General features: G+C 42.4%; 1 protein-coding gene across 1 annotated transcript in view; it reads right to left on the bottom strand.

Annotated features, from left to right (window-relative positions):
- Nucleotides 1-553: 553 nt before the first annotated feature.
- LOC142582044 (uncharacterized) overlaps nt 554-25,844 on the bottom strand; it is a 44,399-nt gene continuing 19,108 nt past the window's right edge. Inside the window, exons 3-5 of the mRNA XM_075691462.1 lie at nt 22,874-23,161; nt 15,661-15,990; nt 554-1,188 (exon numbers count right to left, since the gene is read on the bottom strand). Coding sequence (XP_075547577.1) covers nt 973-1,188; nt 15,661-15,990; nt 22,874-23,161 — 834 coding nt within the window. The 3' untranslated portion in view covers nt 554-972. The remainder of the gene's footprint in view (nt 1,189-15,660; nt 15,991-22,873; nt 23,162-25,844) is intronic.

Raw genomic sequence — 25,844 nt, 5'->3', positions numbered from 1 at the left:
GTGTAACATATCAATTTTGTCCACTTTACATGTACTATTAGATGCAATTAACAGAATTGTATTATCGTTTTTCGTTGTTGAGGTACAGAGTTGTAAACTTGATAGTTTCGTTTTTATGAAAATTTTAGATTTCTGCCACTTTTTAATAAAAAATTGACGACCAAACTCAAAAATTCGAAACTAACAGTCACTAGATTTTAAGTTTTCTTTCAAATCCAACAAACCTCGTCAAATTTGGTGCAGTGGTTGCTCAGAAAAACGAATTCTCCTTTTGAATGCATTTAGATAGGAGCCCCCAAGCTAAAGCTTCCTCTTAAAATAACATAGACCGTTACGACATGTTAGAGAGTTTTAGATTAGGGGACGCAAGCGGCTTGTGTACGCAAGAACTAGGGGCCATTGTACTGCGCATGCGCAGATCCTTATGTCTTGGTCTGTACATGCGCAGTAGCGTGGCCCCTAGTTCTTGAGCACGCAAGCCGCTTTCATCCCCTAATTTAAAGCTCTCTATTGCCTCTTGTGAGAAAGATTGGTATGAAAACGCACTTGAATGTCAAATATTTGTTTATTGAGTAACAATAAGTAGGCAGATACAATAGGTGTCGTTCGCGATTACCTGCTGAGATTAGGGGCATGAATGCGTATTGGGTTATTAAAGTGGTCGCAGTATCATCTGACGCTCCTGTCATCACACCGTGATTGTGTGCAATGTGATGGTACAAATAAAGAAAAATTAGAGTTGCATTTATGTGCGCATAAAATGTTAGTAGTAAAGAGAGATAAAATTGTTAGTGGTCAAGAAAATAAAAGCAAACAAAATGAGATTAAAAGAAGGATTACAAACAATTGCACATAGGCAATAGTGCTTAGTCGCAAAGTTAGACGTCGTGCCGGAGCCACTTTTTGCTCTGATGCGGCAAGCTTGCCTAGGGTAAGGCCCGAGCTAGGCCGAGAGAGCTGGACTCCGGAGAGTCATTCCATTTGTATTGAAATGCACAGAGAATCATTGGCTATGAAGCCTGAGAGCTCGAGTTGGTTCCATGCAACCGAGCGCGTGCGCATTGCTGCGTTGATTCCATTAGGTGAAGGTTTCTTAACGCACTGAAAGCGCTCTGTGTCCTCAGGCACCGATACGGGCAGCGACATGTTTCTCCGCTCATCGGCCGGATGCACCAAAGTCAGGGTCACCTGCGAAAGTTGTCAGCACAATATCAATCAATCAATCAATCAATCAATCAATCAATCAATCAATCGTTCTTGTTTTTCTATTGTTTCGTGAAAGGCAAAATATGCATCAATAAATTTGGAGGAGGTCCCAGAGCACAAAGCTACATGTGGACCTTCTGTCCGGAAGTTGTATAGGACGCGTTTTTTTAGATGGTATAAATTTTCTATAAGAACGTAATGAGCACAGCGAACGTGGCGCTATTGCAGACGACTTCCTATGCTAGGCGAGCTTACTTTGCCACTAATAGCGTGAGCTTCAGATGAATACTGACACAATTTCCTTAATTAACCTTTTTGTTAGTGCTTTGGGAACAGTTGTCTATATATGGCAAATTTGGCGGCAACTACATTTTAATGCAGACACCATTTTAAAAAACCTTGAAACTTGCGCGTTATTCAGTATATTCATGAAGGAATCCCAAATGCAAATAGAGGCAGCATCGAGACTTGAGCGCATGCCGCTGCGCCTCAGACAGCAACGCCCCGTAAAGAAGTGTGGGGCGTTGTTTCAATGACAGGATGCCACGGCAAATCATGACCCCAAAAACAGTCGCACATGCTTGTCAGAGAAACGAATCAATCGGTAACTGCAGCGACTAGCCGAGACGTTCGATTTGCAACTTCATCGCGCTTGGCATCACGGGGCGTTTCGGTTTTGATATTGTCTCAACTTTCCTTTGAAATTATCTGATAAATACCTCGAACTAAGTGCTATCTTAAATATTTGGGGGAAAAATGAGAGTAAATTAAAGTGTGGCTCAGCCTTCGAATTCGTCATTTAAGCAACAGCCACTGAGACACTAATAAAAAAGTTTATACATTTTTCTTAGTTACTCTTCCGAAGCTTACGTTATAGCGGCAAAGTGTGTTCGCCTCGCCTAGGAACTCGTATACAATAATGCCATGTTCGCGGCACTTCTAGCATGTGTATTTTAAAAAAAAATTGGTATTATTTTAAAAAGACGCACCCTGTATAGGCGTAGAGGAAAATAAACGACCCACTGCTGTGAGTTAGCGGCTTTGGTGCTGCGCTGCTAAGCACGAGTTCGCGGGACCAAATCCCGGCCGCGGTGGCTGCATTTCTACGGGGGCGAAATGCAAGAATGCTCGTGGCCCCCTGCATTGGGGGCACGTTGCAAATACCCTGGTGTTCCAAATTAATCCGGAGGCCCTCACTACGAGGTGCTTCAAAATCAAATCCTCGGTTTGGCACCTAAAACCCCAGAATTCAATTCAGATAAAACAAACCGTTAAAAAAAAATGAACCGTTACAATGGAAGGCAACAAATGACAAAAATTCTGAATAGTAGGGATTGATAAGAAATGGTAGCAACTCTTTTGGGTAAATTACTATTAAGAAAAATGTTTTTTGTGTGATGGGACGTGCTTTTACATTAATGGAGCAGTAAACTAATCAGTATGTCTTCCTTATTTCGAGTATAATAAAAACCAAAAAATATCCGTAATAGGCAAATCTTGTTGGGTTAGCATTCACAATACAAATATACAATGAAACATTGCATCATATAAACTGATTTATAGACTTGAACAAGACAACTCGTGGACTCCACTGGACTAATTTATGCGTTAAAGCTTTGTAATATATGTGAAACATTGGAACGGCCCCCATTTATACATTTTATTATCCTAAAAGCTTGGTTCTCTATGTATTGCTGTGGTATAAGGTGAGCTCGATACTCCCATACTGAGGCGCCGTCATTAAGATGGGAATGAATAGGGCGAAGCATTATTTAAGCAAGGCCGACGTGGTCAAATATATTGGGCGTTTCACAGCGAACCGGTTAGCCTTACGGTAGTCGTCCTTTCTCGTGTCCTGCCATCGTCCACGTCCATAACTAATCAATGTCATCATTTTAGTAGCTATATATTTACGCCATTTACAGCGAAAATTTTTAGGCCCTTATACAGCCACGTCACACCTACCATAATGAATTCAATGTCCCCGCCATTCACAATAAATCCTTTAAATTACCATTTTTCACAGCACTCTTTGGCCATAACTGGCCCTTGCGCCATTAAAAAAAACCACATATCATCATCATATGATCATCATTTTTCGTGTCCGCTTCCATTGGCAAAAATGTGGGCCGATCCCGGCGGCAGTGCAGGCCAGGAACAGTGGCCCCCTGAAGGCAGAGGCTTTAGGCACTCAACTCAGCAACGTGAAGCGAGCAGTGGATCCATTCTTTAGAATCACGCGTACAACATACAGAATACAGTCTAAAGAATATGCACGAAACAAGTGTCCGAACAAATAATAGATAAGGCGATCCTGATAACAATGCGAAGCACGTCACACTCCTCAACATACGTTTTCCGGTAAAGATTACTGTTGCGCAAGCTGCTGTCGTCGCGGCAGCTTGCGAGTAGGTAGTGACGTGGGTTGCCTTTCAAATATTAAATAAAGAGCCTAGCAACTGATTTCATTGTTGTCGCTGCACCGGTATGGGCGGCGGCGTGCTGCCAAAATTATTACTACCATTACTCTAAAGCAATAAACCACTGCACTCAGCAGTCATAGTGATGGTTTTCAACAGTTTCGCTGGACATCCACTCTCGTTGGGCCGGGATGGCGAATCAATTTTCATTTTAAATTTATCAGGATTTTGAAGTCACCTTAGGCATTTAGCACAAATCTTCTTATTAAGCTGGAATACTCCAACACATTACTCAGAGAAGAAGCCCTCACGGATAATTGACTATTTCACGAAGCTTTACTAACTAAAGTTTCAACTAATTCCTTTAGCGCACATATTGCAATACACGAATTGAAGTCAGTAATTCACAAGAATCATACACTTGGAACGAATTCCGAAACTAGCACCAGTTTTAAGTTTGCAACTTGCCGGAAAGATGCACTCTTGTTCTGCTTACTACTTTCTCAAGAAAATCCTTTTTTTATGCGCTGAAGCTGAAAAGTTAGTGAAACACCAATGCACTTCGTTGCAAACTTTGTGAACGCATATCTAAGGATTGGTGTAATCCTTCGAATTTATTCTAAATGGATATTACATTTAAAACCACCGGCTAGAGTTCATACCTTGCAATGTGCGGTATAAATTGATTATTTTGAAAGGTAATTATCAAAAATTTGTTAAATTACATAATAGTCACTTTCATTTCTGGTGGAAATAATGTGCAAGGTCGATGCAAATAGTTGGCGAACCTTCGGGCGATTCAAGCGCGACTACGTGAGGATGGAACAAGCACTCGGAAAGAAAAATGAGTTTTTAATTAAAACGATACACAAATTAATTAAATGAAAATAAAATTTCTATTCAATTTTAACGGCGCGCTCGTCAAGCTCACCTGTTACAATATGCCACCCTCACACGCTGTGTGGCTTTGCTTGTCGACGTAAGTGTGTGTTTCATGGCGCGGGAAATTTCATCGTTTCTTAACCTGTCCAGTAAAAGTTGTAGGTTACGACTGCCAATAATTCTTTACTTTAGCTGTTTCCGTGCGCCTGCGCTGGCCGACGGGCTAGGCATCCGACGATGGGACCGGCACTCTACACGTAAAGCTTTCGTCGGCCTCCAAAGAAAGGATGTTCTGTGCAGGGGTAGAAATTCGACCCCCGTAAGACTGACCTATTACTGCATCGCTTTCGGCGCTGAAAGCTCGGGACGTCCATCAAGTCGAACGGCGGGGAATTTGAATATACAGCTGTAATGGTAGGCCAACAAAACAGATTTCGCGCCTTCGAGAACAAAATGGCATGACTTCTGTTTTTAAGGAATATGGAACCACATTATTTTTTTCTTCCGCCGGAAGTGTTCCCTCCTGCCACAGATGGTGCTAAGCCCCGTGAACCGCCGATGAACCACCACGTTTTGAACGTGCGGGCTTCTACGGAAGCTTCGCTGGCAGGTATACTTACCTTGTAAAGTCTGCCTCTGAGAATAACCTAGCTCAAAGAGTACAATTGTGCTACGTGTCACGGGTCATCTTTTTCAGTTATATTAACGATAAAATGAAACACCTCAGTTGTCGATCCGACAGAAAACTTCTTAAAGATAAGGTGGCACCAGTGATGCATATCGCGATGAGCGGGGGCTTATCGGACGTTTAATTTACCCAAGCGTACTTGAATACTCAGTCAGTCGCAATTAACGCATTGGTATGTGATGGATGCGTTTTCGATGGCACTTTAAGATATACTTGCGAAGCAGTATTTCCGAAATAATGATGCCCTGCTTAGAGAGAGTGGTAAGGTGCTTCACCGATAGAGGGCATATGGCCAGAGTATTACCAAGCTGCTCGATAGCATTTGACGGAACGATAAGGCATGGCACACTGTTAAACATACTGCATTAAATGACGGGAAATATTTTGGCAGCTCTATTTCCAAGCATTTGACCGTCAAAATGACGGCAGGCCGCCATTTGGAAAGGAGTACAACACGATCGACATACTGCACACGACTGCCAATCTAATCGCGCTAGCACGAGAAATTTTTTTTCATGTGGTATTCGTGACTATCTCCTTTTATTCTTGTTCATGGCGATAGAAACGCCTTGTCAGAAAGACGCCGGTGGCTTGTCAAAAAATAATAAAGAATGCAGCCAATAGAGTGATGGTAGGTATTTACGTTGTACCTAGGTCAATTATGCTGCCGTAACTCAGTGCTTGTGCAAACTAGTGCCACTTTCGTCCATGAGAGGAGCTACATGGACCTTTTGGTAGACCTTCCTAATTGTTTTATCGCAGGCACAGTTACATAATCATGGAAGGCACATGAGTCGTCACAATGTGCTAACTGTGACTAACCCATGCATTTGTAGTTTTTTGCACCAGCTAACACGTCATACTACATGTAAGCATTGTGCAGAAAGCTTCATTAAAACTACCACGAAAGCAAACAAAGAAACAAATAAACAAATAACTAAACGCAATCTCATATCCACGGAGCCGAAGAAATTACTATTGTAACGGTCTTCACTAGTCTACCAGCGTATTCTTCAGTTGATTTTACAGCTTCTGCAGATATTGGAGCTCTTTACTTGATAAGTATGTGGAGGTTTTGTTTTGTCCTTATTGATGGTTCGTGTATGTCCGATATGTATTCGTATGGTTTACAATTGTATGCCTACGTATTTTTTCACCGTTCAACTAACACCCTACGAGACAAAGACTTAACTAACACCCTACGAGACAAAGACTTTGAGGAGACTTAGTTACTCCTTTAGTTTTGGCTCGCAAGCAATGCGACTGTATCGCCTGAAACATAGACGTAAAATGAACAATGCCTTATACTTTGTTGACTAAGTCGTGTAATTTTGATTCATTTTCGTGCAATATTATTTATATTCATAATGGCAATTGGTCTTATTTTAATACATCTGGCCAGAGGCTTCTCCTTGGCATCTCAAGTTACACAGTCTTGCGTCCCTGGCTGCGATGCCTCCGCCAACATCCTAATCTGCAGACAATCAGTCCGACTATGCGTGAAAAAACAAAAACGACCAACAGATTGCTCCGCCTAGCAACCGTATTAGGTTATTTTTGCTTGCTGATGCTGCGACTGGTCATCAGCGCAAAGTGCGCGCTTCATCTAGGCGCTGACTTCTCGCAATCTGAATTGTGCTACACCAACGGGCCTAAGTTTATGCCATATAAATATGCTATTCTAATCATACATAATCTTTTATCAGCCTCGCTTTTACTTGTCCTTCCTTGCAACCCATAGTATTACATTAACGGCCCACGACTTACGTGCTTTACACAATACATGACATTCCCGACTCCATTTTTTCCTGTAAATCTTAAAAGGATGGCGACGTGGTCTGTGCATAACAGTCTGTGCAAAGCCTCACAACTCTACAAAAATTACTGGCAAGCCTCGCAGCCCCGTCAGTCATTTATCGCAATAGCGCTTCTGCAGCCACACTTTGTTTGGTCTCGCAGGAAGACACTGCACTCTGACATCGTGACACAGTATGTGACCATGTGGCAGTAGGCCTACACGACGCCTTGGCACTCGCTCCAGCTCGCTCAGTCGCCTCGTACGAGCTGTTACTCGTTGCGACATCCGATGTGTGTCTGCGCAGCGGATGAGCGAGCGAGTCGAAGCAATTGTGAAACCGTCAGACATTGCCTCAGTGGCTGTTGGCGTTTCGTAATATATAAAGGTCATATCAATTTGTTGGACATTTCGGCAGACTTCCCAAGCGCGTATTGGTGGCACATGTGTATTTCAAGTTTTGATTCTGTCTTTTTACAGCTTTTCTGCATTCTGGATTGAATGAGAAAGAGAGAGTGATAAACGTTCACTACATAAAAAATTATTTACTGAAAAATAAACCCACCCTAGTGGCACTTCCGGTCGAATGCATAGACAAAATCATATTTTCTTTTATCATATGTGCATGTAAAACAGTTGAGCACCATGTATGACATCGGCTACCCCTTTCCACACAGTCAGTACATATCGAACTCGAACGAGCAAGTAAGCAAATACCAACAAAATAAATTGTAAATAAAATATGAATGGCTGCCATGCAAAGTTTTCAGAGAGCTTAAGTAGGTACATTGAATGTCGCAACAAACATACATAGCATAGCAAGTAATTACATCGAGTTAAAGTAAGTAGGCTATTAATCAAAAGAAACACAGTGCGTGAAGTAATGACAATGTTCAATAGGAGAAGTAAAAGTACAGTTGAAGGAAAGCCACTGTCTGTCCACATCATATTCGAGTAAGCCCCACTGCATCGAAGTGTGCAGGATAAACTTGGTCATGCCGAACACATATTGCTCTATTAGTTTTCAGCGATTCTCTCCACTTCCAGTAAATCTTTTAAGGCACTGGTAACTGGCTTTTGCAGTTCCAGTCGTTGGCCATAGATCTCCAATATTGTTTTTTTTTCGTGCGATATAACTCGGAGCATAGTGTTTATCGCTTATTTATTTTTCCTCTGAGATACACAATTAGCACCCCTAAAAAAATAAAATGACCACTCACTCTCTTCTTCTAAGTCCGAGCTACATTACGCAGCTCTAACAGCTCAGCCTATTTGTGCAGAAAACAGCGTGTACGAAATGCCTTGAAGCAGGCTATGTTTTACTGTTTCAGTCAATGGCTGAAACATAAAAAAATGTGAAATAGAATTTTTCGATCCAATCTAAATAAAATGAAGTTTCTGCAACCGTACTTCAACCACATATATGTGTATTAGGTTTGGAAAAAAAGAGCTGAAATGACATTTTGCGGTGACATTCAATCGTGTTTGTGTATTTCTTCTCCATTTAATGCATTAAAGCATAATCACTAGTGACACGGTCAGGCCGTTTGGTTCCGAAACCATCCAGCTGGGCGTACTGTGCTCCTGAGCATGCCATGCACCTCGCATGTTAATTTTCGTCGCCTTCTTCTGCCGGCGGATACGTGCATCGACTCGAGCTACCGACACAGAGTGCTCGAGATGTAGTACTGAGTAGTGACGGTGTAGAGTCACCCAGAGTAACATATTTAAGAGGTATGGTCGGACAAATCAAACAAGAAATTCATTTTTACGCTTTCGCGCCGAACAATATATGCACAACCTGAGAAAGAAGGCAGCGCATGCAACGGCGAGCGTAGACGAGAGCTCCAAGCCATATAAATAGGGCGTCAAAACTATGCACTAAAGTGTTTAAAAATGCACTATTTGGGTTTACATGTTGTGCTATTTGCTTTGCTAGATGTACTTGCATGTTGATTGAATAATACAACTTCAGATACAAAACACTTCAGTTTGTGTCATGTATGTGAGATATGTCATTGAAAATTGTCATAGTGATACATTTATACCATTTCAGGTGATACGTTATGCGTGGCAATCAAAGTCAACATCAGATTAGGTCCATTTATTTGCTCCTCAGCCGTTATCATATCAGCAATCTGTCGTAGAGTGCTTCCCCGTGAGCCGAAGCCCTGCTTGGACAGATGCAGTTTTCTAATGCGATCTGCGGCTGGCGCACGATCCGCACTGTCGACTGGCCAGGGCACGTCCGTAGCTGTTTTGCGCTCTGTCTGGCTCGCAAGACGATTTACCCGTTGGAATTATTCCTTTAGGTTAAAGGAAGTCAACCGAAAGATGTCAGTACAGCGGCCTGCTAATGATCAGTCAAGAAGCACTCTATTCATAATTCAGGAGGGCTGAGCTGCAAACGCGAAAGTTTTTTAGTAGGTCACTTTAGCGAATATGTCAATTTGGAAATTAATTCTATAAGTGAACGTGTCTCGCAAATTCACCGGCTACATTTCGTAAGCTGCAATGTGTCATGAAACAATTAATGAAGGAGTTGATTATTTATTTACGTATGTAGCTAATACCTCTGGAGATGCTATTCACAGCGTGTTTACAGGAGGTATTCAGAGACCTGGATTGGGAAGAATTGGGGATAAAAGTTAATGGAGAATACCTTAGTAACTTGCGATTCGCTGATGATATTGCCTTGCTTAGTAACTCAGGGGACCAATTGTAATGCATGCTAACTGACCTGGAGAGGCAAAGCAGAAGAGAGGGTCTAAAAATTAATCTGCAGAAAACTAAAGTAATGCTTAACAGTCTCGGGAGAGAACAGCAATTTACAATAGGCAGCGAGGCACTGGAAGTCGTAAGGGAATACATCTACTTAGGGCAGGTAGTTACGGCGGATCCGGATCATGAGACGGAAATAATCAGAAGAATAAGAATGGGCTGGGGTGCGTTTGGCAGTCATTCCCAAATCATGAACAGCAGGTTGCCATTATCCCTCAAGAGAAAAGTACATAATAGCTGTGTCTTACCAGTACTCACCTACGGGGCAGAAACCTGGAGGCTTACTAAAAGGGTTCTACTCAAATTGAGGACGACACAACGAGCTATGGAAAGAAGAATGATAGGTGTAACGTTAAGGGATAAGAAAAGAGCAGATTGGGTGAGGGAACAAACGCGAGTTAATGACATCTTAGTTGCAATCAAGAAAAAGAAATGGGCATGGGCAGGACATGTAATGAGGAGGGAATATAACCGATGGTCATTAAGGGTTACGGACTGGATCCCAAGGGAAGGGAAGCGTAGCAGGGGGCGGCAGAAAGTTAGGTGGGAGGATGAGATTAAGAAGTTTGCAGGGACGGCATGGCCACAATTAGTACATGACCGGGGTTGTTGGAGAGGTATGGGAGAGGCCTTTGCCCTGCAGTGGGCGTAACCAGGCTGATGATGATGATGTAGCTAATTATGTGTTTTGTTTTCTTGTTCTAGTAAGTCCGCCCGTCTGAAAGTCTGCTCAAGGACTAGAATTATGTTATCTTCGGCATGCGATTCTTAATAACGCCGGAAACTTAGAATTTATTATGCCGTGTGAAGCATCCAGTGTTTTCGTAGCACACGTGTCACGAGAAAATATTGTTGCTTTCATGTTTACAATAATGTTCTCAATAAAATGACGACATAAAATTGAGGTTGTTCCTGTGGCCTAAATCTGTTAACGTCCTTTCTCGCAAATAAAATCGAGTGATACCTAACTAATAATTATATATGTCGATTACGGACACAGCGGTCTTCTGGGGCAATGAGTTAGCGAAGCTTCGCGCGATTTAAAGCCATGCAGCATATGAATCCCAGCCTATCAGCTGCTTCTTTGAAGCGAATTAAAATTTGACGGGGGAAGATTCTCTCAATAAGTCCCATAATGCGCCTATAAAATTGCAGACAAGAAGTACCGTCCGATACCTGTCCTGTTAATTATAGGCCCTTTGAAAATAACGGATGCAAAACAAAATCAGTACTAAAAAAATTCGCCTCTTTACAAAGAACATGTGAAAACCAATGTACTCTAGCAATGTACTTGCCGGGGCCAATAAGGAAACAAAACTTTGATTCTCGCAGCAATAAGGGTAGGATTATGCTTAATCAATGGCCTTCTTCGATTATCCATCCCCGACAGTCGCGGATTGTACGACACGCTGCATAAGCAACGCTCATTGGCTGAAAGCACCCCTTCGGACAGCCCGCAACTGTCAGAAACGGACAATAGAACAGACCCAGTAAAATTCCGATACTAGGATCACCGCTGGGACTTTCCCAGTACGCGTAGTTTTGAGTTAGAGCAGCAATTTCGCAGCATCAGCGGGTACATCTATTAAGGCTGCTGGCTTACATTGCTTTTACGAAGCTAGTATTTCCTGAGGCGATTTCTACGCTTGCGAGAAATAATCCTGCAAAGAAGGCAGCCTCATATATTTTCTGTAAGATCTAAAAAGCTACCGCGTATTGGAAGCACTTCCATGAAATAAACTCTGTATCGTGTATCCACTTAAGCACACAACTTGACCGTTCTCCGCCAAGGCAATGAGCGCCACGGAGGCATGCGTTATTCTATATTCTGTAAATTATGCTGCTGCGTCTACACAATCTTGCAAACTTCAGTTATTTTGAACACATCTATGTATCTATCTATATATCTATCTAGCCTCCTACGTGATCTTGATGATCCCAGTTGTCTACCAGCTTATGCTACTAGGTATTGTTGCGCCATACTGCGTGCCTTCATCGAGGCAACTGGCGCTCCCCCCTTCCTCCCCTCTCGTTCTTCTGAAGTGGTTGCCCTTGTAACAACCTGCAAAGCTCCTCGAAACTGCCAGCACATCTCCGTGGGTAGAACTATGGTGTTGTGGGGCACAGGGCACTTCGACGAATCCATTGACAGCCTTTGAAATGCCACAGAACTGCTGTGCCCTGGCCGTGGTGGTATGCAGCTTGGACTTCTTCCGCGACAAAGGAGGAAGGCGACGCGGTTAATGTCAGCACCGTTCTCGCCTTTTTCCTGCCAAAGGAATTTAAGGCAGAATCGGCTTATTGTTAGGAGACAGTTGCCACCAGACACCCCTTAGTCTGGTGCGCTCTTCGGCACCGCTACATGTATGCTATTTCTTGCTATATGTACATATTGTATAAAACTTTTCGTCTCTTCTTAGTCTGCTCCAAGAGTCCCTCTCGCTGTCGACCCCGTGAAGTAAAAGTATGTGCTCGTGATGTCGTCATGGCCGTTCTATCATTGTCATTTCAGCTTCGTAATCTGACTTCCGTCATGCCTTCGAAGTCAAGCCTGCTAACCCAAACCAGTATCCAAACTGGCGGTGACTCGAAGCGTTGTGTGAACAGGCCAACGACACGCTATCCTCGTTTATGGGAGATCATGTTTTGTCGTTTTCAGAGGGAATAACATTACCTTCCTTGACAGGATTTATGTCATTGGCTGACCATAGGCGAGGAGCCTACAGAAGGGGAGAAGATTTCGGTGAGGCCGGGCTAGAGCAGTGAAAGTAGATAGCCTGATGGTGATGGTGATGCCTGCGCATCCTTGGCCCACTTGTTGTTTAGCTATTGGCATCTAGCAGAAAATGGCGGTGGCATGCAACGTAACCGTAAAAATGCAGCAAAAATGAATCCTCACCGAAGAAAAGTTCACACAGTGATGTCGCCTACGTGCTGAAGAGGCTCGCCCACGTTATATTACCACTCCAAAACTTCTATTATAAGAAAATAAATCCATCCTCTGCAGTAGCGCCGACTACCGAGTGGAAGAGCGATCAGCCGGCCGCCATCTTCTATTCGTTTTAGAATGGCCGCAATCTCCGGCTATTCCGAAAAATATTCAGTTTTGTTCGGCATATTAACCTATCTTTAATGCGTACTCGTCACTTTGACGAGGTAAGTTTTCGCAGTATTGTGACGTCGTGTGACCGACAGGCGAAGTAGATGCAGCTGGAAAACTTTGGACCAATTGCGGAGAATGATGGCGAAAAAAGCCTAGAATTTAAAATAATTATTCCTCTTTTTTTCTGTCTAATCATGCATAATTACTGTCTACAATTCATATCAGATGAGGATCTTTTCCACTTTTGCTGACGTCGAGCGACAGACAAGCGAAGTGGTGGTGGCCCGAAAATCTTTTGACCATTGTGGACAGATGATACCAGATAAGGAATAGAAAGGTTTGGAATGGCCTTAGGTAACAACGCTTCATATTGAATCATAATTATGATATAACCACCGCTTGTTTTGAAATAAACAGCGCAGTATTTGTAAATAAGAAAAATGCGCTGAAACATCGACGGTCTACTTAATGAAGTATATCGAGCGCATTTCGTTTATTCAAATTCATAGCGTTGTTGAGCAGTGATCCACAATGTTTTCATTCATATTACTATATGGTACGTCACGTACCCAATAGAACGGGGTTTTAAGCTTCTGCGTGGCTATTTAAAAGTATGTTTTTAAAATGAAACCTATGTTAGCCAACGGACCTCTAACATGCAAAACTTGTTAATATTAAAAAGAAAAAGACGGGCGCGTCAGAGGGGCATCGACATCGTCGCCATCGCATCGCGGAAGCTAGGCCACCGTTTTAGCCAAGCCTACGGCATTATTTTCACGCTGTTATAAAACATATTGCATTTTCCGGAGGGGCTCGTTTTTCGTGTACCATGGAACACAGCAGATCCCTCACCACGCTACCCTCTGCCATGCCAGACGACTCAAGTGAGAAGCGCGCGGCATCACGTAACACCGTAGCAAACAATACGAGGATTTGGGATTGCTAAAACCCGGTGTGCGGAGTGCGTGGTTGGAATTGTAGATTAAGACTACAACAGACATGTGGCCACAAAAACACCTCAACCTTTGAAGGCCTTTTTCTCATACACGCACTCTTTTTTCAACGCAGTCAGATTCCCCTGCATTAAAGGTTGCTGGTGATGTAGCTGGCTGCTAAGGTGCATCAGATGTATATGTCGGCACTCTCATTCGTACAGATTTACAAATACAGACCCACACCGACATAGAGAGACCGGTAAGTTTGAGTGAGCCCGAGTTAGTGCTAGGAATGGGAGTGAGCTTTGCGTGAGCCGAGGTGAGTCCAAGGGGGCATAAGCTTTAGTCTCAATGAGTTGAGCTGAGATGAAATAACACCAATAATTTAACTCGACTTACAGATTGCAATATGCTATATAGTTATAGCGCTGTTGTTTGCCTAACATTTCCCTTTGTATCATTTTCACAGTTCTCCACTTTCATATACTTTCTTGTGCTTGGAGTATCAATAGCATACGTTGCTGAATAGCATATTTCACTATTCTTATACTTTTCTACACTTCAAGAACATCAGCAGAGTGTCGTTCATGACCACCAAATGTTACTCAATAGCTCGTGAATCGATCTTATGTATTTGCCAATTTCACTTTTTTCGTTCAGGTCCTAAATTACAGCTTGACCTACCGAAAATATTTCTTCACCACCAAAACAGCCTCACAACCAATCCGGAACCGTGTTTCCCTTGAAGACGTTGAATATCCCCGTAATTTTTGCTATGCTTAGCTCGAGGTCGAAGCCTTGATTCCGGCAGCCGCTGTATCATTCCTTTGGAGGCAGAATGCAGGAAAGCTCATGTAGATTGCATGGGGTCAAGTGAAAGAACCCTAGGCGGTGAAAACTATTTCTGCGTCTTCCACTATGGCGTGCCTCATAACGAGAACCTGGTTTTGTAGCCTAAATACTAAAATATAATTAATTATCAGGTAGCTATATGACATAATATTCTTCACAGCTTCTGTTAATTTCATCAGTTCGCAAGTTACGTCGTTTGTCTGGTTATGATCAGCAGCACTGACGAACACATTGTAATCCAAAAAGCGTATGACGCTAAGATGCTAAATGCTCATCCTTACCTATAGCACGACGTACTAAAGCATATTGCGTCTTTTGCATACCATGAAATCAAGCGCGTTCTGGATATGCGGTTAAAAAGAATAAAAATACCGTGTGTCATTGCCCACCGCAATTCATAACAGTCATCGCCAAAGACTTTATTGTGGACAATTCTGTTATCTGCGAAATCCCTATTTGATATTTTCGAAGAGAGAGTTTTAGCCTTGTCTCTAAGCTTTCTTTCTTTTTGCTATTGAACGTGTTGCCGGATTCGTTGGCATTCCCTTTGAAACGGGGCTGTGGCAAATAATCGTCTATCCTGCTTGATCTACTCAGGCAGGCTATACAAAAGGTGCGAGCAAGGCTTGTAGCGACATCTTGTGACGTTCTGCCTATGTGCAAAATTCGTGAACAAAATTTTGTGTAGCGTGAGCGTTCTCGTTGACGGTATATTATAAAACGACCGCACGGTAATGATTTTGACAGTTCAAACTCATTTAAATCAGCAGTCACGTAAGATACTATAGGTCAGCGCAGTATTGGGTCACAAGATTGTCACGAGATGTAATTATCCACGTTGTTGCTCCCGTAAACTTCACCAGTGATCCAGTATTCCACAAACATTATTACATTTACGGAAAAGCTAAAGCTCTCTTATAATCGAAGGTTTCTGTACTCGCAGTCTGTGCAACACACGGGCTGTCAAAACTCACTGACAGTGTATCTCCTCTGCTTACCTGTCGAGCAAAAGGCCAAGACACGAAGCTGTCCCAGCTCCCAGCACAAAACATCACTCCGAATTCAAGGTGGAGAAGCTGGTCCTTTTCGGCGAACATGCTCTCCACCATCAAGGAGTACCCGGCCAGGATACAGGCTGGGCTGACTTCACGCGTGCTTACGCCGCCGCTCAGCGACGACTTGCGCTTGTAGATTTGGCTCAGGCAGATGTACGCTCTGTCCACCATGGCGGCGCTTGCTGCACACCCGCTGCGCTTGCCATGGGCTACAGCAGGTGGAATGTGCACTCGGGCCAGCTGGCTAGAGTCAATGGCATCCCGGAGCAAGCCCTGCGTATGTTCCAGCAGTTTTAGCTCATCAGCATGCAGGTTATCTGTCCTTTCTCACGAAGCCACTTTTTTGTGTGTTTACAGAAGCCGAGCTGCCGGAGGGTGCAATAGCTGTATCAGGCAAAAGTGTCTTCAATGTTTTTGCTCTCAAAATAGGTCGCGTGGTATTATATACTGCTTTCTAAGTGCAATGGCAATGAAAAAAGAAACTTAGTTGGACACCTTCGTCTGAATGACGAAGCAAGTTGCGTCTCAAACAATGTTGCCAATCGAAGAGTAATTATCCTACAATAGGGCATTTTTACAATCAGTGACAACGCTAGTTGTCGCTGCTTGCTAGGTCTGTAAAGCTGTCCAACAAATTTTCGATGAATTGCTGGGCACTTTACCTAACCGTAGGCCATTTTACTCACAAAATCTAGGAAGCTAAGAAAAGGCACATCATCTAATGAAAGAACTCCGGTGAAATATATATGCAGAACATATATATAAAACGGCGTCTCAGTAGCTCAATTGGTAAGAGCATCGCGCACGTAATGCGAAGTCATGAGTTTGTGCACCCACCTGCGGCCAGTTGTTCTTTCGTACACTTTCATGTCCAGTAATTTATTATGTATTTAATTTACTTATTATGTACAATTAATTGCCCTTTGCTCCCCTTGGTGTCTTTGTTTTTTGGCTTCTTATGACATGACTAATTAAAATTGGGCCCCAGTTACCATTCATCTGGCTCAGGTACAGTGCATGTGTTTTGTTGGTCAACTCCGCAACTTACAGTGTAATAGCGCCAACATGATCTTCTTTTATAGCGTCGCCAAACAATGAACGAGAATAAAGGGAACGAAGAGGTCGGATTTTCGTAATGGACAACCCCATGCAGCCCACAGACAATGACAAAAAGGAAAACACAGGGGGAATAAATTGTCTAGTTAATTGTATGTTGAAATTATAAATAAATGAACATGAAAGTGGATGAAAAAAAAACAACTGATGTGGGTGGCCACTTGGTCCTACCTGTGGCCAGTTGATTTTTTCCGTCTATTTTCATTTTCATTTATTTATAATTTCTACATTTCAAATAAATAAAAACATAATTTTTCCTGTGTGTTTCTTGCTTGCTGTCATTTGTCTGTTGGCTTATCAAGAGGGATGGCTATGCTATACACACACGCACGTTTTGCTGCTATCGGTAGATTTTTACTTTCGGCAGAGGACTGCACATGCTGCAAGGACATTAGCGTTACGAGAATTATTTACTTCGGGACAAAATCTGATTTCACTATTCAAATGCACACCAGCAACATCCGGAAATTTCGTCATTAGAGAATCGCTAGACCAATTGGAATGCACTAAGCTGCATTTGAGGGAGAAAACTCATTCTTGCGGATCGTCAGAAGCAAAATTTTGCTTTCAAGCTTCTTGGTTTTGAGAAATGTTTAAAGTATGTAAGTTAGAGAACTGAAGCACCATCTTTAGAAGTACACGACTCTGAAACAACAATAAATATTGTAGTTCTGCGTCTCGTAAAGCGCTTGAAGCTGACGCAAGTGGCGCACGAATTTCAGCTTAAGTGAGATTATTATACTGCTGACGAGTGTTTTGCAAAAGTCCCACTCACAAAGTTGTGGTTCACAAAACAGCAGTACAATGTATACATCTTCTGTCCCCCTTAGTTGCCTCAATTGATGAACTTTGAGAATAGTGATATTGGGAGACAGAGCTGGAAACTTTGTCTTTCATTTCTTTATTTACCAATATTCAACAATATTCAACAAAAATTTATGGTCCTAATAAATAATCTTCCCACTGTGGGTAAATTTAACATTTTTCTTTACATCTAACAAGGAGGAGGAGGAGACAAAGGGGACGAAAGACAGGGAGGTAAGCCAGTGTAAGTACCGGCTGGCTACCCTGTGCTGGGGAAAGGGGTAAAGGGAATAAAATGAGAAAGAAGAAGAAGAAAAAAAATCATACAGTAACGCGATACTACGCGCTACAACATTCAAAGGCGGTCGCACAGTTCGCATGTCCTTAAAAACTTCAGCAAAGCCCTTAAGGCCTTGAGTGACGAAGCCCGTGTGGACAACACAGCTAATCAAATCTTGCGCAGTAAATCGTGAGCAAAAGAATTTCTCCATTCTAAAGCATTTAAATAGCAGCTGCTGTTGAGGTAAACCTTCCTGTTAAGCTGGCAAGCCAGCTGAGGTACAGAACCTCCGAGTTCACTACCAGTTCATGTGACAGCTCCGATGGATCTCCAGAAAACATTACCAGGCTATGGAACCCCATTATGAAATCCAGTGACTCTTACTGTTAGAATGAAGAGCTGAATGAAGCTCTACATTTTTCTGCTCGATTGTTGCCTAATCCATGGATAGCTGAAATAAAAGAGCTGCCTTCACTTTGCCAGTCGTGACGAGAAAGCCCGAGTGACCCACATCAGTTTCAGCGAAAATCGATAAGTAAAAGGCCATATAAATGCAAGAAAACAGTTCAAAAATATGTCCACATTGGCCATATTTTCATTAATAATCTACAGCATCACTATGCTACAAAGGAATAAAACACATCAGGCGCCCTTTAGCCAGACCTGGCCCTTATGCCAACAAATTCCACGCATCTTCATCATCACCTATAGTGTGGATCATCTTAAACTATAAAACTGGGATAAACTTCAGGTAAACACCTCCACCCCATCATTTTAAATCACATTTTGCTGGGACTGGCTGGAACTTTAAATGTAAGCATTTATCATAAAAGAAACAACTACTTGTCTGGTCTCAAAAGGAAGTGTATGAAATAAATATTCTCTTGAGATTTACGTGTTACTATATCATAGCAGGGAGTTCTGTTTTCGTGGTGTGTTCCTTACAGTCATACGGACTCGTGCCTTTTTTACAAACTAGAGTTGCTTCTAATTCTTGTGTGCCCTATTACTTTTTACCCTGCAAAGAAGATATCGTATGTATTTCTTCCAGTAAGATTCTTTTTTTACAATATAGCTTTCTTGCAGGTAGAAATAGAACGCTACGTAGGTTACGAAATACACGAATTTTAGCCATAAGACGCTGCTTGATAAATGTGCACGATATGTAAGCTACAAGAAGAAAGTTCACTCATCAGGAAACATTTTTGTTATGCTTGCCAGGAGCAGAGATTTGTTTCGACAGCTTTATTTGCACGTTAACCATCTTTATGTTCTTTAGTCATGTTGTTAAGTATTTCAATGAGACGTTGGTGCATTGGGTAGAATGTAGAGTCTAGCAGACGGTCGCATAAGAATGTAGGATTTTTTCATCCACCGCGTAGGGTAGGTGGGGCGCTTTCTTTAATAATCGATTGGCAACGTTAGCCTCATGCCGTTTTATGCACTTTGTTGTACTCATACTAGCATCTGCTCAGCAGATTATTAAATACGACGCGTCTCTTTAGGTACTTTTTTACACGAATTATTGTCACGTGCAATCCATTGTCTGTGACTGTGGTATCAGGAAGAAACTGAACTCGTTTGATCAGAATTCTCCCCTTGCCCTCCCCTCCAAAAAATAATGTTATTGTCGCTGTTCGTACATACGTGCAACTAATAAAAATGGGAAGGGGGTACTTTTCTTAGATTCACAGTTCTTTTTTTTTTTTACTCGTGCATTATGCTATGAATTCCCCATTTTCCCTCGGCACTATCAGTTAAATTTGCTCTAGTGTGTTTTCCGTCATGCCACAACAATATAGTTGATCATTGACTAACTGTTAATGTACCTTGTGGTACAAGGCACTATTCCAACTGGAAACTGTGAGGCAGAGATTTGGCTTCCTCTTGCCGCTGGAAACCACACCTCTCACGCAGAAGCCGCGATTCAGCTGGTGCTGCACACTACGCAATTATTGTGCACATCAGGTAGACTTTGTCTTGAACTAGATTGTGCTTACATTATGGATGTATGCGTTGCAGCTGGAACTGTCCGGCATCTGTTCTACAAATCGAGCTAAGCGGGAACCTTACTGGAGGCAAATTCAGATTTTTTTAAAATTCAAGTACACCTCCAAATGACCGAAAATAAAAAACTTTTTTTTTCGAGCGAGAAACCAAATCTGTATATCGGCAGCTCCAAACGAAGCATTTATTTACCCACCGCATCAGCCTGTATAAAAGAAAAGCTTTAAAAAATGGGAAACACTTAATAAATAACTCGTCGATTCTTTCGGCTTCGAACATAATGCAACAGCGGTGGGAAGCGCCACAGTTGGAAGTGCCACCTTCTCAAAAACAACTTCTTTTCAATCCACAAAAAGTCGTATTTGCCCTTCACAATGTTCGCTCCTAAGAGCTAGCTGGTGAGACATTTGTACTCATTGTGGTCTTGTGTTTGTCTGGTTCTTTTGTTCGTATTGTGAATTGAGATATTCCAGGTGTTTTGGCGTAAGAGTGGAATGACGCTTCTCTCCGCCGACGGCTTCCATGTACCCCGAGGCTATCTTTAACTTTACGACTTTGGTGGGGGTTTACCGGGGGGAGAGGCATATCGGTGGGGGGGGGGGGGGGCAAGGGGGCGGGGAGGCGGGATATGTGGCAAGCTGGGAGAGCGGACGGAGGCAGAACGACTCGGAGGAGCTGGTGCGCTAGCACTTTGTAACGGCCGCTCTGACGAGATCTTAAGATGTTAAGAGAAGTGCTCTTATTTGTATAATTGTAACTTGAAAGATAAACGACAGTATATGCATCAAACGGCAGTTCCTTCCTAAACGATCATCAACGACAACAGCGATTAAGTTTTACAACACTACGAAATACGAGTTCAGACGCCACCACTCACAAACTCATAGTCACGCACGAAATCCTGCAGTAATTTTCAAGCTTTCACACTGCACTATTAATCAGTGATTACCAGGTCCGACTTCAGTTTTAGTATTGCTGCGGGTGCCTGAATTCACCCGCTAGTAGTAGTCGTCCTGATAATGAGGGCCCGCATTCACAAAAAGATTTCACGCTAGAATTGTTCGTAAGCGAGAACTTCAGCCATCTTTATGGTGGACATACCATTAGCGAAGGCGGGTTAACAATGACAAAGAACACTTCGGAACGAAAAGCTTTGTGAATACGGTCTCAAGATCTTTCTTTTTTTTTTCGTCGCTATGCTTTGAGGGTGAACCGGAGGTTGGGGACATAGCGATGACACGATTACGGGACGCGACAGCGATTGCAAAGCGGCAACGAGGCCGAGAAGACTGCGTAGCAGATGTGCAGACGTGTGGGCAGGGCGTGAACTGCAAACACAGATTTGGGCTCCTGACCCCTGTCGCAGTATATTGAAGAACAAGGTTTACAATCTCAACATGCTATCAAAGTGCAGACGTCATAATTATGTAAAGTAGCCTTTAAGTAATCTAAACGACCATACGAAAAGCAATTACTTGGGTAGGCGCATACTTCAGAAGCAATTTTCGGGAATTATTGGCAAAATCGAGGGTAACGTGTAGTACGTCATCTTTGTACGTTTTCGATTACACATCATGCACTGTATGCGGAACTGTGACATTCATATTTTTCCTTCACACTTACAAGATAAACATCCCGCATTTTTCTAAATTTTCTGTTGTTGGGAAACATTTTCAAAAAAAAATATTGAACGACTAAAAATAGTTTCGTGACATTTTTTATAGATCTTCAAATCCTAACATAAGTGTGCATTTGTAAATAACAAATAATGCCATTCCTGCGCTTCCAATTCTTGAGAGACAAAGTCTGTTTTAAGAGTCGCCTAACCCATATTTCTTTTGGGAGTTTTCAAAATTGCCGACAGCTCTCCTTGTTTTAATGAAAAGGGAATGGTAAAAATGTGTATGTGGTACCATGGTGTCAATGTCGTCTCATTTCTGAAAGTAAATTTTGAAGTGGGGCAGTTCTTTTATTTCGTGCACGCTTTGTGATGCTGCTGTTCTGAAATTGCGCGGAGTCGAAAAATTCAAGGCAGGGATGCAAATAGATTCGAAAGACCAGTTATATAATAATGTTATCCGGCTCCTATGTTCACATAAATAAAGCCAATTAAAAAAAAAATCTGGACTCAAGCTAACTGGCGATTGCAGGTGTCAAAGCTTAAAAGGAAGAAATTGTTGCGGTCACAGAGAAATTAGGCTGTGAAACAAAGAATGTTTATGTGCTTATACAGGTTCCTTCGAAATATCTTCCCTACACACTTTGACCAAACGATATTTCATCGAACTTTAGAATAATCCGCATAAAGCCAATTTTTATCAGAATGACACTTGAAACAAGTAAAAGAATTCTTAGGGTGTTTGGAACTCTGCCAAACGACACTTTCAGAAAAAGAATGCGGAAGCTCAAGTTATCTTTGTATACGAAAGAAACGCAGAGTTCTGAAATATTGGAAGCAGTACTTCACACCTAATGAGCTCGTTTAAAAACAGACCCGAAAGTAGAACACAAGCAGGAGAATACTGTTCACGCATAAAAAATAGGATTTTTCAGCCTTACACGGGAATGAACCATTAGGATATGCTTTGTCATGAGGAGCCACAAAACGGCTTTGGGATATACCGCATGTGCTGTATCATAACTCAGTTTCGTGCTTATTATCACTCAACACTACGCAATTAGCTTTGGAACATTAACGCTAAAGCCCTGTTTGCAGCTTCGAGGACGCATCGACTACATATTCAACTACGCTACACAAGCGGTTTGCAAGCATTCATATAAACAACTTCAGGTCGATGCGACTACTGATGGAAAAGATCAATCTGACTAACCGCCAGAAATATTCAAAGAACAGCACTGTTCCTTCCTTGCACGATGCGTTTTTCTAAAGCATTGCCTTATGATGCATTCGCCAGAAACTTTGGTCAAACGTTATTTTGGTTCACTTACCTGCAAAGACTTGATCTGGCTCGTATACCCGTCCAAGCACTCCACGAGGCCATTGACCTTGCCCTGGACAGCGACCTTCTTCTGCGACATGCCTTCAAGTGCATCGTCGAGCGACTGTCTAATCTTCTGAAGATCTCCGAGCACCGATTCGTTCGCGTTAGGAATGATGGAGATGGTTCCTTCGACGCAAGAACCCAGAAAATGCTCCAGAATCTTCATCTGCGTCACACTGCTGCCACATTTCGGACATGATACCTCGTAGTAGTCACAGTCCCGCTCGATGTGCTCCTGCATTCGTGAAAATTTTTAGGCTTAGAGTGGATTTGTGCATTACTCGTTTGAACTTTCGAAAGAAGGCATAGACTAAAGGCTAGCGTAACAATTCATCACCGCTATACCACCTTCACAGCAATAACCTTCCTTAATGAAATTGCTATATGTAGGTTAGTGTTAAACATGTCCTTCGTTAGCCCTAAATCCATTATGTAATACCGGATGGACTTGGCTTTAATTCAAGCAACTACAGAACGCGCCGTTTTGTTCTTGCTGCTGCTGTTTCCATTTTTCTATGATAACGCTTAAGGCACGTTTGCGAATGCGATTTCTTGCAGAAAGTTTTTCATATCCCCTCATTTTATCAAGCTTCAATGACTGCCTAATTTATTGCTTGCGAACAAGGTGGTTGCCGATATTTTTCATTTTGTCCAATTAGGCAACTCACGCATGCCAATACCTCCGCATTATGTTACGTAAGCGCAGCCGAGGAAACCCAAACAGCATTGCTCTGTGCTGAAGAAACTGCACCACCTTTCACTCCTGAATGGAACGTGGAAGAGTGGCACTATGTTGGTGTCACCTCGTAAAGCGTTAATAAAAATCTCTGTTTTCAGTTATTTGGAGGAACAGTGTTGATTATGGGCGTAACAGATGAAGTAGGGACACGATAACCTTTAGTTTCACGCCGGCAGCTTGGCACCAGTATTCATTAGTAAGACGTGAGAGAGTTTAAGGCGTTTCCTCGTTGTTCGAATGTTCGCGCGGGAGTCATTCTCGAAGTTCGTTAAGGTTACTCAGCGTTTCTTTCCTGAGGAATTGTAGTCAAAGGCAACAAGAGCCTAGGTCACAATGAACACTGAATGGGAAGGGAGCCGAAATTTCTTGCATTTTAGTTGTTTATGGTCGGCGTTTACTTTACTTTTGACGCCGAATAATCTCTACTTAACGAACTTCCGTCAAACCATTGATTTCATACTGAAATGTAACTTTTCTTATCAATAAACAAAAACAAACAATATTTATGAAGGTGCCGTAGGGGTCCATGACGCTACGGATCGTGGTCGCGGAACTTTCAGTGCGGCATCTTTCATATTTGCAGCGTTCCTAGATTACCGATTGTTCACTTCTGGTTTAAAACTGACCATTTCAAGATTTTAGAAGCGTAACTTACGGATATGATTACGCATAACATTCAGCTTTATTGTTAATACGAAAGGTTAGCATGTGCTACAAGAAGAAAGTAAGCCAAAATGCTCAACGAAATGCAAGAAAGACTAAATAGCCTAAAAAATATTTTCAGCTGTCTTTACTGTGGAAAAAAATAACTGAGTTGCGATTTTTGTACGCAACTTCTTCGTCAAAATTTTTCTACCCTGATGTAAGGGTGTGACCGCAGTGATGATATGTTTTAGCGTTCAGCTTCGTATGAGAGCGAGAAGGAAAAGAAGGAACGAATTAAAATTCCTGAAAGTTCCTGAAGGACGTGAAGTCGGCCGGCACAAAGTCGCACATCATCACGTTGCTTCTCAGTGCCTTCTGTTGAAAGTTTGCCGGTGCCTCGTCGTTGCGTCTGAAAGTGAAGCATTGTTATCAAAGTGTGCATGTACACCGCAAAGCCCTGTGCTGAGGGCTAACGTAAAATAAATAAATGCGAGCTAATTCATCATCGACACAATCTTTTAATTATTCGCCCCACATTAAACCACACATTCTTTTCTTCTACTGCGGCTACTACTAAACCCTTTTTAAGAATTATTGCGGTAGCACACATCCTGAACGATGCTTCACAGTTTCTATTGAATAAGAAAAATTTCCGACGTGGCCCTGATAACGGGCCGCTTGAAATATTTTGAAGGACTGTCAAGAAAACTTTTTTCGTGGAGCCCCTTGGCTGTCGGGGCTCCGGGCCGCAGGTCTTTTATTCCATAGTTTAATCCGGCCCTTTTGATCAACATGCACTTGGCGTCGCACACGAAGTTCCGCAGTGTTCCCCCCATTTTCGTTAAATTTGACCGCAGGGACTGTTACATTTGTGTCTGGGCAGCGTTGAAAGTTTTGCGCCACTAAGAACGCATCCTAGCGCTTGCATACGTAATTTGTTGCTAAGACCCAATCAACACACCCACTTTAAACTTTGTCTACACGTTACTCATTACTTGCCCAATACAGTCAACACACATAAAGTAGCTGCTTCGTTCGGTTAACTCAGGCCACCAGGCAAACATCACATAATACACGACCAAAGGAACGAGGCTTAATTGATTATTCGCCTCGCTTGTACTTAAGCCAGAAATTTGTATTTTTTTCACACATTGCCTTCGGCATTCCCCCCATTCCACGAAATATAATCTTGATGTCGTCTAGAGTTATCTCGAGACTTTCAAAAGCATAGCTGATAGCGGCGGTATGACAATCTAATACTTGATTCACATTTTTTTAGAAAGCTGTATTTGAAGCAACCATATTCAAATTCTTGCATTCATTTCTAGGCCGTACCCTTTGTGTTCGCTGAAATTGGCCTCGGTGGCTGTTGCAGTTATGCAACCGCAGCTGACTAAAATATTGCGCCGATTATAAAACACACATAACGCTCTGGAGCCCTTGCATATGTCATTTATTGGAAATACTCTAATTACCCACCCCCATTGGAATTATACGTTTGCGTTGCTCGTAACCTGCCCTTGTTTTCCTCAAA

The sequence above is a fragment of the Dermacentor variabilis genome, chromosome 5, assembly GCF_050947875.1.
Source record: "Dermacentor variabilis isolate Ectoservices chromosome 5, ASM5094787v1, whole genome shotgun sequence".
NCBI classification, from domain to species: Eukaryota; Metazoa; Arthropoda; class Arachnida; order Ixodida; family Ixodidae; genus Dermacentor; species Dermacentor variabilis.
Note: the sequence above shows the minus strand (reverse complement) of the source record. Positions and strands in the feature narration are given on the sequence as shown.